Source organism: Lipophrys pholis (genome assembly GCF_963383615.2).
Source record: "Lipophrys pholis genome assembly, chromosome: 4".
Classification (NCBI taxonomy): Eukaryota; Metazoa; Chordata; class Actinopteri; order Blenniiformes; family Blenniidae; genus Lipophrys; species Lipophrys pholis.
The window spans coordinates 20,724,595-20,741,098 of NC_137637.1; the positions used below are offsets into that span (position 1 = coordinate 20,724,595).

Genomic DNA, 16,504 nt, shown 5'->3' on the forward strand with positions numbered 1-16,504 from the left:
TTGTTATGATGCACTGAGCCAAGATGATACCCTGTTCTAATTGCCATTGTCTTTAATGACATAATCACAGTCCTTTGCATAAGAAGTCTAACCTGGCATGAAATCAAACAAAAGCATCAGTCTGCAGAATATCAATGCTGTACAAAAATATGAGTTGTTGCAGTTGACGGGACTGTTTGTTACCAACCTCGAACACACCCTCCAATTATGTGTGGTTATGGATTTCGTCTGATTGTAGCCTGTTTTCAAGTGAGCCTTCAATGGAAAGGAAAATGCCAAATTAGGCTTCACAGGTTATGCAAAACACTTTGGTTTTGATTTAAAGATGTAAATTACATCACTAAAAAGGACGTTTGTTTTGTGCTCGTCACCGCTAAAGGGTAAAGTCTAAACATTGAAAGGTCAATAGTCAAAAACAAAGGACCACTGTATTGTTTTTTTTTTAGAGAGTATTTATAGAAAACAACAATGATGGGTTGTGGTTATTGTCATGGGTGTGTCTCTGCACTCTTCTGTCATCTATTCACTGAAATCAACTCTCCTCTGAGCTCATAGCAAGTATTTACATTTTATCCAGTAGATGTAGTAGGTCATTTGCTTTATAAGTCACACTGACATCAGTCTCATGGGTGTAACCACTGACAAGCTTCAACTCTTGCTTTTGGTTAAAAGTAACTGATGGAATGATCTTTTATTAAAAATGGGAAGCCATGAAGCAGACATACTGACTCATAATGAGAGACTGAGATTTGGAAGCCTCTATATTTATCTCTGTAATCCTAAAATTAATGAAAAGTACATTAAAGTGGTGCTGGACTCCGAAATAGGTATAGCTTGTGTAGGATTTCTAGAATTGGTAATGATTACTGTGTGACAATGGGCAACGCTGTTTCACAATTCTTGTGATGATATCACCAGGGATCAAACAGAGACCATGAAACATATTACCTTTTCACATATCTTCAGGAAGATCTTTTGGATTCCCATTTAGAGACATTTTCAGATATAAGACAAGAAGTATGTGTAATTTTGGCTACTAAAGTAATAAAAAGTATTTGAATGAGTACCCTATTAAACAGTGACCTTGTCTTCTTCCTTTTTGCCAAGACTTGGCTCTCAGGGTTTTATCTTTTCGTCACTTCAGAGTCTCATGATGCCTTTTTGTTTGACAGCCACGCGTCCACCTGGAGGTTGCCACACAGATGAGTTTCAGTGTCGTATGGACGGCCTGTGCATCCCGTTGCGTTGGCGCTGCGACGGCGACACTGACTGCATGGACATGAGTGATGAAAAGAACTGCGAAGGCGTCACGCACATGTGTGATCCAGCTGTCAAGTTCGGCTGCAGGGACTCCGGTAAGGAGGCTCTCCCTCAAATTAAGAAGAACGTAACGCATACACAGTTGGCTTAAACGCTTTTAATGTCACCTGCCTTTTATTTGTAGCACGCTGCATCAGCAAAGCCTGGGTTTGTGATGGTGACAGTGACTGCGAGGACAACTCGGATGAGGACAACTGTGAGGCGCTGGTGTGTAAGCTCTCCCACCATGTGTGTGCCAACGACTCCACCATCTGCCTGCCTGCAGAGAAACTTTGTGACGGGACTGATGACTGTCCAGATGGCTCTGATGAGAAACTCTGTGGTAAGAAACCTCCGTACCCCAGCCCTGTTTCAGCACAGGAAGCACAGAACAGCAAGTAAAAGTCTGCATCTTCAATCATGGCTCTCCTGGTCTGATGCCACTTCTGTGGAGCCATTTCTTGTGTCAGTGATATCGATATTCTTCTGTTTTACAGACCTGTGTTCACTGGACAATGGCGACTGTAGCCACAACTGCACCGTGGCCCCCGGTGAGGGTGTGATCTGTTCCTGTCCGCTGGGCATGGAGTTGGGATCTGACAACAAGACGTGTCAGATTCAGAGCTTCTGTGCCAAACACCTTAAGTGCAGTCAGCGCTGCGAACAAGACAAATTCAGTGTGAAATGTTCGTGTCATGAGGGATGGGAACTTGAGCCAGACATGGAAAACTGCAAGAGCACAGGTAAGCGACCGAGGAAACGAGTGTGAGACGGCAAATGTGGAGGGAGAGAGAAAAGAATTTCAACTGCACACTTGTGGACAAAGTTGAAAAAATGAAATACACATCCTTCCTCAGAGTGAGGAAGGGTGTGTAGATTTGGCATGAAGCAAGGTGAAATTGTCCAAGTAGGAAACTGTGGTTGGAGAAGACACTTAATATCAAAATGTGATTCTCTTTTGGACAACAGACTGAACAGTGGAGACAGGAAAAGAAGAGAGCGTTTATGTGCTGGTCATTGACGTACATGACTGGGAAAAGACTCAGTAACTAAACCCAGTAAGACTGCAGCTGTGGTTTTTGTGTCATTTTTATTTCATGAAAAGAAAGAATTTAAAGTATCAAACAATATACCGAGACGCTGTTTATTAACGTCACTGAAAGGGCAAGTTGTGAAAAACAGAAAACAATCAGTCTCTTTTAATCAGCTTTGAAATTTACCGGCCACACGTATATATTAAAAAATAAATAAAAAATAGTGATCCCCTGCAGCAGCTAGCCAATGACGAGGCATACATTTATGATGCTTTTTTAACACTGCCAGTTCTCACAAACTAGCCACTGGCGCCCTGTCATTCATGCTGCTGCTGCATGTCTGGCTGCCTGTGAGGTGCAGATAAGTGCCGTCTTATTTACACCGTGTTTTAATTACTCAGGATTAGAGCTACTTTAAACATAGCCCCTCTTTTATTGGACAAGTCACAGTCTGCAGTGTGAAACATGGCGGCGATGTCTTCTATGCTGGGCTGTAGAGCCATTCAGCAGTGGTTTCAGTAATAATCCAAGCAAAACTATTAACCCCTTATTGTCTGGTTGCTCATTATTAATATATATATAATTTTATTCTTTACTATTTCTACAGATCCTTTCAAACCCTTTATTATTTTCTCAAACCGCCACGAGATTCGCCGCATTGATCTGAATAAAGGGGAGTTCAGTGTTTTGGTCCCGGGCCTGAGAAACACCATCGCCCTCGACTTCCATCTCAGCCAGAGTGCGCTGTACTGGACCGACGTGGTGGAGGACAAGATCTATCGAGGGAAGCTCTCTGAGAATGGAGGTGAGTAAAATTTATTTTTAAAAGTGAAAAAAAAAGGGGCATTATCGCCTATGTTGCAGTAGCCAATAGAATATTCTCGTCTTGTGTAGCAGTTCTATGTGCATTGAATGGTAGTGTGCCATGTTTAAAAAGCGAAGCTCTCAGGCGACATACATAAGTGTGTGTTTCCATTGTTCCAGACAGGGTAATGACTCATCTCCAATAATGAGACTCGTCCCTCTGATTAGGAACCCAGTGGAAAATAAAGGGTTCGAAAGGAGTGGAGAATGCATCTATTTAGCTTTTCAAGATACCACATGGTTTGTTTTTAAAGACCGGTTCTGTAATTGTGATGTCACCCCCCCTCACTGATTCACTTTTATATTTAGGTTTTAATCTACTGCACTGACATGTGTTTTGTTTTCGACATAACATCTGACCAATTGATTAAAGAGCATTACAGTTTGTGATCCAATGTTACCTCTGAATCCAAATAGCCTGATTACATTTACATAATTAGCAAATACTAAAGCCAAGCCGATCAGTGCTTGGGGTTACAGTACAGTCTGAAATGTTGTCTTCAGCAAATCCCTGCCTCTGAAACCATTCACCATACACACTGAACTTCTGTGTGAATATATTAGGAAACTTAAATCCCTGTAAGGAATGAATTGTTTGTTACGGTTTCATTCAAAGATAGAGGATACAAAAGCATTTAATCCCTTTTCGTGTTCTTTATCTAATTTTTACTACAGTGATTAAGTAGATAGTAAAACAGACACATGTTTCATCATCCCTTGTTTGTTTTTGTTTGTTTGTTTGTTTGTTTCTTCTTTTAGCTTTAACCAGCTTTGATGTGGTAATCCAGTACGGGCTGGCTACACCTGAGGGTCTGGCTGTAGACTGGATAGCAGGAAACATTTACTGGGTGGAAAGCAACCTGGATCAGATTGAAGTTGCCAGGTTGGATGGCACCATGAGGACTACTCTACTGGCTGGAGAAGTGGAGCACCCCCGAGCTATCGCTCTCGACCCACGGGACGGGTAATCACTTCAGTGCTCATATCAACATCAAACACATTCACAAAGGAATTACTCTTCTTTCTTTTTTTTTTTTTGTTAAAGCTGAAGGTTTTGGCAGTAAAGTTGCATTGCTGTTGTGACATGATACTGCAGGATTCTCTTCTGGACGGACTGGGATGCCAGTTTGCCTCGGATTGAAGCCGCATCCATGAGTGGAGAAGGCAGAAAGACCATCCATAAAGAAACTGGAAATGGAGGCTGGCCAAATGGACTGACTGTGGATTATCTCGAGCGCCGCATCCTCTGGATCGATGCCAGGTCAGATAGAGGGCACAGACATAAACAACCAAACATAATCATACTCCTATCAGGAGTTGTAACCAAAAATTGTCCTGTACACAGGTCTGATGCCATCTATTCAGCCAAGTATGATGGATCTGGACTAATTGAGGTTCTGCGGGGTCACGAGTATCTGTCGCATCCGTTTGCTGTCACCATGTATGGTGGTGAGGTGTATTGGACAGACTGGAGGACCAACACACTGGCGAAGGCAAACAAGTGGACTGGCAGCAACGTCACTGTGGTCCAGAGAACCAATACACAACCTTTCGACCTCCAGGTGTACCATCCATCCAGACAGCCTGAGGGTAAGAAAAACACACACGTGCACAAATACATACGGACAAAATAAAGAGTTTTATAGATATGTTAGAACTTTATCCAAAAGTCAAGGAATGCAAAACAAGGGTATCAAAATGTACAAAGATTTTACAGCTAGATTGTCAGGACTGTTCACGTTTTATACACCTTATACTATTTTATATTGAGAATTGTAAAGTGATATTTATCAATGTTTTCCCTAGCTCCTAACCCATGTGCCGCTAAAGATGGAAAGGACCCCTGCTCTCATCTCTGCCTAATCAACTACAACCAAACGTTCTCCTGTGCTTGTCCTCACCTCATGAAGCTGGGCCCCGACAAACGTACTTGCTACGGTAAGCTTCAATAGCATTCTTGGGACACTCTCGAAGCCTGCAGATCTTTTCTCTTCTTGTTGTCTCAACAAAACTGTTGCAAAATTATTTATTTACGATGTTGTCTTGCGCATGAGGGTGAAAAAGAGGAAGTGGAATTGGGTTGATTGAAAAAAAAAAATCAAACTTTTTTCACTTTGAGGGGCTTTTGCTGTGACAGCTTTAGAGAGCATTGAAGTGTCTGTCTGTGAATTGTGAGCCTGGGCTTGTTTATCCAGTGTGTGATTTTAGTATTCAGGACGGCACTTTCTATTATCTTCAGGGGTAATGGGATGGAGAGCCCCATTCTGTCTGACGCAGACAGCAGCCCACAACCCCCCCCCCCACATCCACCACCTAGTCTGGCCTGGCTGATACAGACACTGTCATTACGCTCTCCTCTCCCTGTCCGTCTAACTTCTTCCATGTCTATCATTTAAGCTGCACAAAGTTAAGTGATAGGAGACTGTTGAGACCACCGCAATTGTAATGTATCTGCACTGATTGTATTCACTCCTGCTGTCCTGTCATTACAGTCAAAGAAGCAATTACATTAACTGTTTGTTTAAGCGGCTGATATAATGTTCAGATCCTGTCTTCCATCCTGCAACCATCTATCCTCTTCTATTAGCCAACCCCGGCATTAGTGTGTACTCATGTGTTTGGCTTTTACCGAGGAGCTGCGTTGAAGCTCTCAATCACTGACTGCATACGGATTGATGCATGTGAACATCTGGTCTCCCTCTCCAGAGTCCCGGCAGTTTTTGCTGTACGCTCGTCAGATTGAGATCAGAGGAGTGGACATCGACAATCCGTACTACAACTACATCATCTCCTTCACCGTGCCGGACATCGACAATGTGACTGTGGTGGACTACGACGCCCTGGAGCATCGTATCTACTGGTCAGATGTCCGCACTCAGACGATTAAGAGGGCTTTCATCAATGGTACTGGAGTTGAGACTGTGGTGTCTGCTGGTAAGAAGCATGTAACATCATGAGAGTCTTATGGTTTATAAAGTTTTTCCGTATTTCTTTATTCATACATTCTTATAGTTACAAAAAAGAAATGTGACCTGTGGAATGCATTGTGATCTACAATATGGGTATAATGTATACATAAATCTGATCCGTACAATTTACCATCAACAATGACCTCATGAGACAAAAACATTATCATGTATGGAATTATTTAACAAAAAAATGTATGAAACATTTGAAATATAATAATCACTATATAGTAATCACTTCACTCCTTATCCCTTGTATGCGAAAAGACCTTTCTTCTTAATCTAACCTCGTCGTCTCCTTGCAACAGGGAGCAGCATAAATTAATATATTAGTATGGCCAGCTGAGCTCAGTCTTTTATCTCAGATTGTACAAGTTGTGCAAAAATCTATATTCCAGAACATATCCCTGAAATATCCATGGCTTAACTGTGCTGTGCCTCAGTATCTCTCAGGGTCTTGATAAGAGCTCACCGGGCCAAACCCTTGTTGGAAAAAATAACAAATCAAGCACTGACAGCATTTTGTTGAAGTACAAACTTCACATTGAGTTTGCCAGAAGCACACACTGTAATTGACTGTGTTGACTCTGCTTTTGTCTAGTCGGTGATCTGCTAGTTGCGGATCATGTTACAGTCCTATCCTCTTTCTCTGATGTCTGAATCTCTCGATTATGCCAAAAGGAACACTTAAATGTTCATTCATTGCAAAGTGAGAGACTAAATCTGTGATGTTTCTGTGTTTTTGTCATTAGATCTTCCCAGTACTCACGGCCTGGCTGTGGACTGGGTGTCCAGGAACCTGTTCTGGACCAGCTACGATGCCAATAAGAAACAGATTAATGTTGCCAGACTGGATGGCTCCTTTAAAAATGCTGTCATCCAGGGTTTGGACAAACCACACTGTCTCGTGCTGCATCCAATTCTGGGGTTAGTTTCTCTCATGCAGGCACGCACGCAAACACGCATGCACCCTTTTTAAAGCTGCGCACTTTTAAGAGTGCAGCTTGTATTCAAAGGTTAAACCTAATCTCTAAATGTAATGGGCATTACGTGTGCGTCACACACATTGACATAATGCATTCCCTATCCTCTCACACTGCTATAGGTGACAATCCAAAAGCTGACACTTATTTTCACTTGAATGTAATTATAACCCGAGCTAAATTCTAAGCCTGAGAAATAACAAGGGTGGTCAGACGCCACAAATGTTGTACGTCTCAAGTTTTTGGCCCCCACAGAGAGAAGTTAACAAGAGAGCACACGCATGCACACAAACCCACAAACACAAACATATCATAAAGCTGTCATACAGAGACAAACTGAAGCTTTTCAGAAATTACTTTCAGACGCTCTGCAGACGTTCAGAATCTACAACAATGCACGCACACACACACACACGCTCACACACGCACACACACACAGGGCTGTCAAGGTCCTTCTGTATACACTCACAGTAATTTGGTATCTATATGACCTCTGTATGTTTTGTCATTTGGGCTGGGGTTCGAATTTTTCTCATCTCTTGTCATCTTTCTCCTCTATTTCTCATTTTCTTCTCTGATGCTCTATTTCTGTTTGTTGAGTTTCTGCGCTCAGATAGGCTAGCCATGAATTATTTACAGTTCTGCTCTCTCTCTCTCTCTCTCTCTCTCTCTCTCTCTCTCTCTCTCTCTCTCTCTCTCTCTTTCTGTTTCTCTTCAGTTTCTTCTCTATGTTTATCTTATATCCTCTCCCTTCCTGCCATTCTTCACAAATGTTCATTTTTTTCCCCCTTGCCGTCTTCCCTCCTGGAAATTCAACCTTCTTTACTCTAAACAGAACATGACCTAAGTTTCTCTTTAATGCATCAGAGCGAGATTATAATGCCGGTGTTAAGCTTCTGCAGGAACGTGTGCTTTTCAGTATTTATGATCAGTGAAGGAAGGACATCTTTTAAGAAATGCCTCTGCTTCTTCATGCTTTTTTGATGTACTCCTTTCTTTCTTTGAGAGACTGAGCCTACTTAAGCAGAGGAATGTTTCCGATCTGAGCATTGTTGGCGTGGGGGAAAATGAGAAGCAGATGCTGGATCCATATGCTGGGGCTGTCTCCCTTTTCTGGCACACAAACATACTGACCCCACCAAGAGTGGGTGGGGTCAAAGAGAGCTCGGGGGGGGGGAGACAGACCGCGTGTGTCTGTGTCAGAAATGGGACAATGTGGGAGTTTTGAATGTTTCAGAGGCATCATTTAAAGTCATTCTAACAAACAAGTGAAGGGCGTGGTGGATGTGGTTGGATTTAACAGGAAGTGAATGATGGGGCAGTGGATACAAATCCTTTAAACATAGACTACATGCAGTCTAAACACTGTGATGCACAATCACACTGTCCCGCATACTTTGCATGTGAGTGCATGCATCTGTTTACAGCAGTTGCTTTCTTTAAACAGTTCGTGGAGTTTGTAGATTAAAAGCAAAAGAAAGCTTTTCATGCAAGTGCATGTGGTGTGGTAGTATGAACGTGGTATGTGAAGATCAGACCATTAATTAGCTGCTAAACCGAAACCTCTGCATCATGCTTTCCAGTTTACTTGCCTTTGTCTCTTCTTCATCTTCATCATCAGCTTCTGTTGAGAGTGTTGAATTTGAACAACACTAGATGTTGTATTATATTAAATTGTTTTCAGCCCACTTAAGCTGACAGAATTTGCCTACTTGGTTTTTATCGTTGATTTTATCAGCTGCAAAAGCAATTACCATGGTTTAAAGCCTATCCCAACAATAACCTACACAATAGTTGCATTTCATTCATAGGTAAGCATCTGAATTTCAAGTGAATTTGATGTGCTCATCTATTTTTTAAAGCATATTTTTTTAGCATAACCTTGAAGTAATAAATATATATGCTGGGTTATTTAAGATAGTTATTTTATAGAGCACAATATAACCACGTTTGTCATGATAATGTCCTTTATGGTTAGCCCTGTCTCTTTTATCTACTTGTTAGTAACTACATTTTTAAAGGCGTATTGAAGCCTGTCAAACAATGACCGAGGTATTCAGTGACATATTTCACCGGATACATGAACGTGCATTATTTTTGCAGCTAAATTGTCTTCAGAAAGAAGGAACAACCTTGTTTTCTTTGACTTTTATTTAACCAATTTGATCAAACTATTGTTTGTAGAGAGGATATTAGTGAACTAAAGAAACTGGCACTCAGAAGGCTGATATACATCAAACGAACAATAAATAATAGGAGCTGATAGTGGAGTCAGTAGTGGCGCTTTAAAAGTTTCTATTTTTCCTGAAATGGGTCCAGGCTGTGAGCTGTCTGCCATTGTTTCTGTTTAAAAAGTGGAATTCTTTGTACACAGTATGAATTATCTAAGTTTGTGGAATTATTGGAAGTAAGATTCACTTTAGATTTATATGAGAGAAGAAATGCAAAGGGATGTTTTCCATGTTTTTACTGTAAGAGTGTACAAAGAATCGGAAGGTTGAAAGTATAAGGAAACCAACCACAAAGGGAAGAGACTTGTAGTGCATATGGCACATTTCCTAAGTTTCAACAAACACTTTTTGTGGCATGCTGAATCTTCACTGTCTCTTGCTCATGTGTACTGATTCTCTCTGTGGGCCGCCTTCAGAAAGCTGTACTGGACAGATGGGGATAACATCAGCATGGCCAACACAGATGGTAACAACCGCAGTGTCCTCTTCACCAACCAGAAAGGCCCTATTGGTGAGTGGGACCCTTTGCCTCCCTTTTCGTCTTTCTTAATGCATGCGAGACAGCACCCTCTAGTGGCAGGGTAGCCCATTACACATCATCACTTGTTTTTGTTTTTCCAGGCCTCTCCATTGACTTTGATACTGAGCAGCTGTACTGGATCAGCTCAGGAAACAGCACCATCAACCGATGTAAACTGGATGGCTCTGAGCTGGAGGTGCTTGAAGGGGTCAAGGGCAAGCTGACCAAAGCTACTGCTTTGGCCATCATGGGTGAGTCTTTACAAAACACTACATTTATCCAGTGAAGAGCGCTTAAAAATGTGATTTGATTGAACAGAACTGACTGAGGTAATGAAAAGTGTTCACTGAACTGGACCTGACAACACTATAAAATGTGTGTGCTTGCCTTCAATTTGCTTTCAACTTGATTCAAATGCTTGTGAGAGCGGGTATAATGGGGAATATGAATCGTCTTGTTTTGTGTTGTGTCCCTCAGGAGAGAAGCTATGGTGGGCTGACCAAGGAACTGACCAGATAGGAACTTGTGACAAAAAAGATGGTGGTAACTGGAAAATCCTGAGGAACAGCACTTCTCCCATGATGCATATGAAAATCTACAATGAAACTGTGCAGAAAGGTACACGGCTGGCTCCCACATGCTCTTTTATCATCCTATGCAACATTTGTTTCTGTTGAATTGCTTGGCAAAAATAATGGAAAGAAAATTTGTCCTTGTCTCATTGAAAGTCTGTTTCACAGGCTGCATGGCTGTTCCTCTAAAAACACATCTGTTTTTGTCTTTGATTTGTTTTGCGCATTTGTGTTCCCAGGCACCAATCTCTGTAGTAATAACAATGGAGACTGTTCCCAGCTGTGTCTCCCCACCTCTCCAACGTCCAGAGCCTGCATGTGCACTGCAGGATACAGCCTGCGCAGAGGGCAGCAGTCCTGTGAAGGTACAACACGTTCGTAAAAAAAAAAAACGAAAAAAAACAAAAGAATTTTAGCCAACTTTGCATTGAAAAATGATGAAACATGAACTGCTCAAAGGCTAAAATGAATTTTTGATTTGTAGGTGTGGGCTCCTTCCTGCTGTACTCAGTGCATGAGGGCATACGTGGTATTCCTTTAGACCCCTCAGATAAGTCTGATGCCCTCGTCCCAGTGTCGGGCACCTCTCTCGCTGTCGGCATAGATTTCCACGCTGGCAAGTTTTCATTCCTTCTTTCAAATTTAAAGATTTTCAAAACATATTTGAGGTTAATCATCAGGTATTTTCAGATGAAGTTGTGGAAATGTTTTGACGTGTCCAACTCTACTATGTTTTCACTTGTTTCTGCAGACAATGACACAATCTACTGGGTGGACATGGGTCTAAGCACCATCAGCAGGGCCAAGAGAGACCAAACCTGGAGAGAGGATGTGGTCACTAATGGCATCGGCAGGGTGGAGGGCATCGCCGTCGACTGGATAGCTGGTAAAAAAAAAAAAAAACACTGTTGATGTGTAAACTGATCAGGACGTGCTCAATACAGTGAACATGTTGCCTGTTGAATTTAGATTTTATTTTTTTTGACAAATGATCCATTTCAGTGCAGTGGAGTCATTATTAATAATTTGATTGTAGTAGTATTATTATTCTTTTACCTCTCAGCGTTGCCCGCTCCTCATACGCACTGACTATAAAAAGCTAAATCTTCAGCAGGCTGAGCAGTAAACTGATCAGTACGTGATGACAAGAAGCCACTGTTTTTGTGTTGAACACATTAAAATATTCATGAATAAGCACAGTGAAACCAGGATCAACACATGGTTGTAGCTTCATCTCTGTGGTCACATGAAATCATGTGCAGAGAACAATGTTTTTATTGCTGGTTAGACTTTGTCCCGGGTAGTGCTGCATGTAATATCATGCACTGGATGCCTACGGCTCCTCTTTCTGTGACGTTTGCATGATCTCTCTCTCTCTACACGTTGATTTGTCTGTAGGTATACTCCTGTTTCTTTCCACAATTCAGAAACACGCACGTGAGGCTAGTTGTTGACACTAAAATGTCAGTTGTTCTGGATTTGCACAGTCACGTACATCTATCTAGCCCTCCTTTTCCAATTGTTATCTGGGATTGGGATCCAGCAACCCAGGACTCTTAAATAGAGATAGCAGGGTCGACAACAGATTGTTTTGCAAAAACACATTGTGAAAACTAGATGAGAAAACTTGACAAGCATGGAGAATTTATTGGGGAAAAGAGAAAATATGTACTTCTTGCTAAATTAATGGAAAAGAAAAATTGTCTGGGTAAACAGGGTAAATTGCTCCAGATTATACATCAATATGTGCACAGGATCTTTCAACAGTTATTTGTATTTCATCTGTCCTGCTCAGGAAACATCTATTGGACAGACCAGGGCTTCGATGTGATTGAAGTGGCCAGACTGAACGGCTCTTTCCGCTATGTGGTGATCTCCCAGGGCCTGGACAAGCCTCGTGCCATCACTGTCCATCCAGAGAAAGGGTAAGAGGGACTTCACAGTGGAAAGCTCCTGCTGTAGTGTCTACTTCTCTAATTAATTTCAGCACTGATTGATGAGGAAAGTATCTCTGAGCTTTGTGTGTTTGTGCCTGTAGATACCTGTTCTGGACAGAGTGGGGCCAGTACCCCCGCATCGAACGATCTCGCCTGGATGGCTCTCAGAGGGCCATCTTGGTCAACGTCAGCATCAGCTGGCCCAATGGTATTTCCATCGACTATGAGGTAACCCAGCAGACTGTGCCTTGGTATAGATCACGGACTTGTAATGCTGACTGTGGAAATATTATTACAGCCATTAAATTACTGTGTGCACGTAGGAGGGCCTGCTGTACTGGTGCGACGCCAGGACTGACAAGATCGAACGAATTAACCTGGAAACTGGAGAAAACAGGGAGGTTGTGCTGGCCAACAACAACATGGACATGTTCTCCGTGTCTGTGTTTGAGAGCTACATCTATTGGAGTGACAGGTCAGCCATATCCCTCCTACTCTCTCATGCTCATTCCTATGAGCTGAGACAGAGACGTAGTCACATCTTTTTACCTCCGCGGGCTTCAGCCGCGCTTTACCGACGCTTATCATTCTGTCATCCAGAACGCATGCTAACGGCTCCATTAAAAGAGGCAGCAAAGACAATGCCACCGACTCTGTGTCTCTGAGGACTGGTATTGGGGTGCAGCTCAAAGACATCAAGGTCTTCAACAGGGCCAGACAGCAAGGTATGTTAAGTCATTTTCTACAATGCTTTTACAAGGAGTATTTTGTTTAGTTTCTTTGAAATGTCATGACAATAAACTGAATATATATTGACTATATATATATATATATATATTTTCTTTTTTTTTTATATGTTTGCAGGAACAAATGTGTGCAAAGACAACAATGGTGGGTGTCAGCAGCTTTGTCTTTACCGTGGCAACGGACAGCGTACGTGTGCCTGTGCCCATGGCATGCTGGCTGAAGACGGTCGCAGCTGTTGTGACTACGATGGCTACCTTCTCTACTCGGAGCGTACCATACTGAAGAGCGTACACCTCTCGGATGAAAACAACCTGAACGCACCTATAAAGCCATTTGAGGACCCCGAGCACATGAAGAATGTCATCGCGCTCACTTTTGACTACCGAGGCGGTGGAGGGAAAGGAGCTAACCGCGTCTTCTTCAGTGACATCCATTTTGGCAATATCCAGCAGATCAGCGACGACGGATCCGACCGCAAGACTGTAGTAGAGAGTGAGTTGTTACATTCGTGTTCTGCGTTATCAGCATCCGCCCGGCTTATTCCAGTGTTTATCTACTGTGTATTCACTCTCCTGTAGTTGATATGGGGTGAAATCCAAACAGAACCAGGCAGTTTCTGTAGCCAAACTTGAAACAGAGGGAATTGCCTTTTTTATCTGCACTTTCCAAGTAGAACATAAACCGACATAAACAGGCCCACAGACAGATAGAACTTAATTTAACTTATCTCAGTACAACAAAACACAGGTGCACGGTTAATGTTTTACAGTCGTACTTTGACTTTAATCTGTTTCACAAGGAATGCATGATTCAGGTTCATCTCTCCCACTGTTCTCAACATAAATTTCTCGGACAAACTTGTAAATTATGATTTATTTTTTTGTACAATCACCAATCAGTCAGACCAGTATGCAGATATGTTTAATGTTTCTGTGAGCAATGTTTCCTCATGAGCATAACTGTGAACATTTTATTGAGAAGTCTTTAAGCAACACTGCTTGTAATTCTTTTATTGCAATTCCCAGTTGCCAGAATTTTCACGATGTCTTTGGAGTTTGTGGTCAGTTATGTAAAGTCAGTTGCTCATGATAAGAATGTCAGCCATCAGCCATAGCGATATCTCCGCTGGCACTTTGCCTTTCCCTCTTGAACAGTTTCAGTAAATCCTGTCTGAATTTTTCAGACATCAGCACATAGAGGATGGGGTTCATCACTGTGGAGGAAGTCGCCATGAGGCGTGCAAACACGCTGAAGGGGCCGTAGCGTGGTGACGTTCCAGTGGCTCCTAAGCTTTTATCTGCTAGTAAGGCCAGTGTCAGGCCGTAGGAGGGCAGCCAGCATACAGTAAAAGCCAGCACCAGCATGGCTGATGTCTGGGTTACTTTGGTCTGGTAGCGCTCCACTTGAGGGGCCCTCCCGGCGTGTTGACTTCTCCATAGAAACGCGTAGATGCTGCTGTAGGCCACTGCAATTGTAATGAGTGGAAGTAAGAAGCCCACGAGGAACAGAAACAATCCATAAATCAGCTGTTCTTGGTGTTCAAAGAAAAGAAAGCAAGCGGCACCATCGGAGACTTGACGTGGAATTTGCACAGAGCGGAAAACCAGCTGGGGGGCGGCGAGGCTGCAGGCTGGGACCCAAATGAGTGCAGCAACTATTGAAACTCTGCGAGGGGAGAGGAGGTAGTATGCCCTGGTAGGCTTCACTACAGTCAAATAGCGAGACACAGCCAGTACACCAAGAGTGAAGACGCTTGCCGACGAACAAGCCGATCCCAAGAAGCTCACCAGACGACACATAACGTCCCCAAATGGCCAGTGCTGCAACGCTACTGCAACTGAATGAAAGGGAAGAACAAAGAGCAAAAGCAGGTCTGCAGCACTCAGAGCCAGCAGCAGTATGTCTGTCCCAGTACCTGTGACAGAGCTTTGAAGAGACTGTCCCATCCCACCGCACCCTTTCCTCCGCCGTCCACACAAGATGACCATCACCATGGTCTGTCCACCAACTCCCAGCACCAGAATTACTGCATCTAGAACAGGAACTAGGACCTGCTCCACTTTGCCCAGCTCAGTACTGTTGCTGAGAAGATCCTCTGAGCCGGTAGCATTCTCCAGCAGCATCCTGTCTTCAGTTCTCATCATTCTGCTGCTGTTAAAACACAGTAGCCTCTTGTAGGGTCAATATACTCAAGCCAGTCATAAAACTACTGATAATGTTGCGTGTTGAAATAATTACACATACTGTGGGTCAACATCATCACACTCAGAAATACCATCACACAGACATTCAGCTTTACAACGTCAGATTACTTCACATTAACGTGACTCAACGAGGGCTAAAGGTAATAGTTAGTTTACATACATATTCCAAAAATACGAAATAAAAGTATTGTTCAATTCTTGTTCCCACACTTATGTTTTATCAATTACATTAGGACGATATAACTCTGTCCGGTCAAATTCCTCATTAAAGCTCACAAGCAGCTCCAGCTCGTATTGAATGGGGATCTGTGAGAGAGAAGAGATTATCATGAAAAAACCTCCCGTGAAGTAAAGACACCCATGATTTCTTAGCTTCTGTAGTTTCCATTCTTCTTTTCAATTTAAGTCCTAAGGGCGAGTGAACACTGGTAGGTAAAAGACTTCCTGTTACCTCAGAGCAGGTGGCTGCTCCCCGTGACATCTCAATCAGAGAAGGCGCTCGTCAGTCTACAATCAGTAATCCCCCCGGCTCCGAGAGAGGGATCTCCTGAGACTCACAAGGGTAGCGGAGTTGGAAGGGAGAGCTGTGAGAGAATAAAACCAAGTAAACGGTGGGTGAACTCTGGAGTGATTGCGATAGAGCAGGACAGAGATGGGCTGGCCAGCAGCTTACTGTGGGAGGGCCTAATGAGGCCAAACATACTTTTTTCCCATGCTCCATTGTTTCTTCTGTTTTTGTGAAAGGATCAGTACATTATCTAGAAGTGCTGTCCCTAAACACACACACACAAACACACACACTCAAATAAAGCATACAGGGATACAGTTTTTCACAGAAAGAGACACAGAGTGAAGTAGTATTTGCCTTTTGAATCAGGGTAATTATTGACTGCCTGGCTGATAGGAAGCACTGAGCTGCTATCACATCTACTGCAATAAAATCAGTGCCAGGAGAACCACCTGAGCTGAAGAGCTATAATTTATGCTTATCTGTATTGTTGCAAACAACGAGCACAAGCGTACGGAAATCCAGATCGGCTTAGGTCAACAACAATTTGAAGGTAAAGTGAAGTAAAACGCAAGACTTTGAGGAGAGGGTGCTGCAAGCTTGAGATTTACAATTCATGAACAGCTCCAAAGAAAGAGG

The 16,504-nt window shown here is 42.7% G+C and overlaps 2 protein-coding genes across 2 annotated transcripts in view; one reads left to right on the forward strand and one right to left on the reverse strand.

The window, feature by feature from the left end:
* Positions 1 to 16,504, forward strand: part of LOC308108061 (low-density lipoprotein receptor-related protein 1-like) — an 86,986-nt gene that overhangs the window by 51,264 nt on the left and 19,218 nt on the right. The window contains exons 22-42 of the mRNA XM_080460733.1: positions 1,173 to 1,355; positions 1,445 to 1,642; positions 1,797 to 2,042; positions 2,941 to 3,138; positions 3,957 to 4,161; positions 4,294 to 4,458; positions 4,543 to 4,787; positions 5,004 to 5,135; positions 5,904 to 6,131; positions 6,916 to 7,090; positions 9,794 to 9,888; positions 9,999 to 10,148; positions 10,375 to 10,515; positions 10,709 to 10,834; positions 10,954 to 11,085; positions 11,221 to 11,355; positions 12,265 to 12,394; positions 12,508 to 12,634; positions 12,730 to 12,881; positions 13,007 to 13,131; positions 13,271 to 13,645. Coding sequence (XP_080316859.1) covers positions 1,173 to 1,355; positions 1,445 to 1,642; positions 1,797 to 2,042; positions 2,941 to 3,138; positions 3,957 to 4,161; positions 4,294 to 4,458; positions 4,543 to 4,787; positions 5,004 to 5,135; positions 5,904 to 6,131; positions 6,916 to 7,090; positions 9,794 to 9,888; positions 9,999 to 10,148; positions 10,375 to 10,515; positions 10,709 to 10,834; positions 10,954 to 11,085; positions 11,221 to 11,355; positions 12,265 to 12,394; positions 12,508 to 12,634; positions 12,730 to 12,881; positions 13,007 to 13,131; positions 13,271 to 13,645 — 3,663 coding nt within the window. The remainder of the gene's footprint in view (positions 1 to 1,172; positions 1,356 to 1,444; positions 1,643 to 1,796; positions 2,043 to 2,940; positions 3,139 to 3,956; positions 4,162 to 4,293; positions 4,459 to 4,542; positions 4,788 to 5,003; positions 5,136 to 5,903; positions 6,132 to 6,915; positions 7,091 to 9,793; positions 9,889 to 9,998; positions 10,149 to 10,374; positions 10,516 to 10,708; positions 10,835 to 10,953; positions 11,086 to 11,220; positions 11,356 to 12,264; positions 12,395 to 12,507; positions 12,635 to 12,729; positions 12,882 to 13,006; positions 13,132 to 13,270; positions 13,646 to 16,504) is intronic.
* Positions 13,916 to 15,942, reverse strand: LOC308108063 (somatostatin receptor type 4-like). Its single transcript, XM_080460735.1, has 2 exons — positions 15,809 to 15,942; positions 13,916 to 15,304 (listed from the first exon to the last, which is right to left on the reverse strand). The coding sequence occupies exon 2, from the start codon at positions 15,295 to 15,297 to the stop codon at positions 14,251 to 14,253; it is 1,047 nt and encodes a 348-aa protein (XP_080316861.1). The 5' UTR covers positions 15,298 to 15,304; positions 15,809 to 15,942; the 3' UTR covers positions 13,916 to 14,250.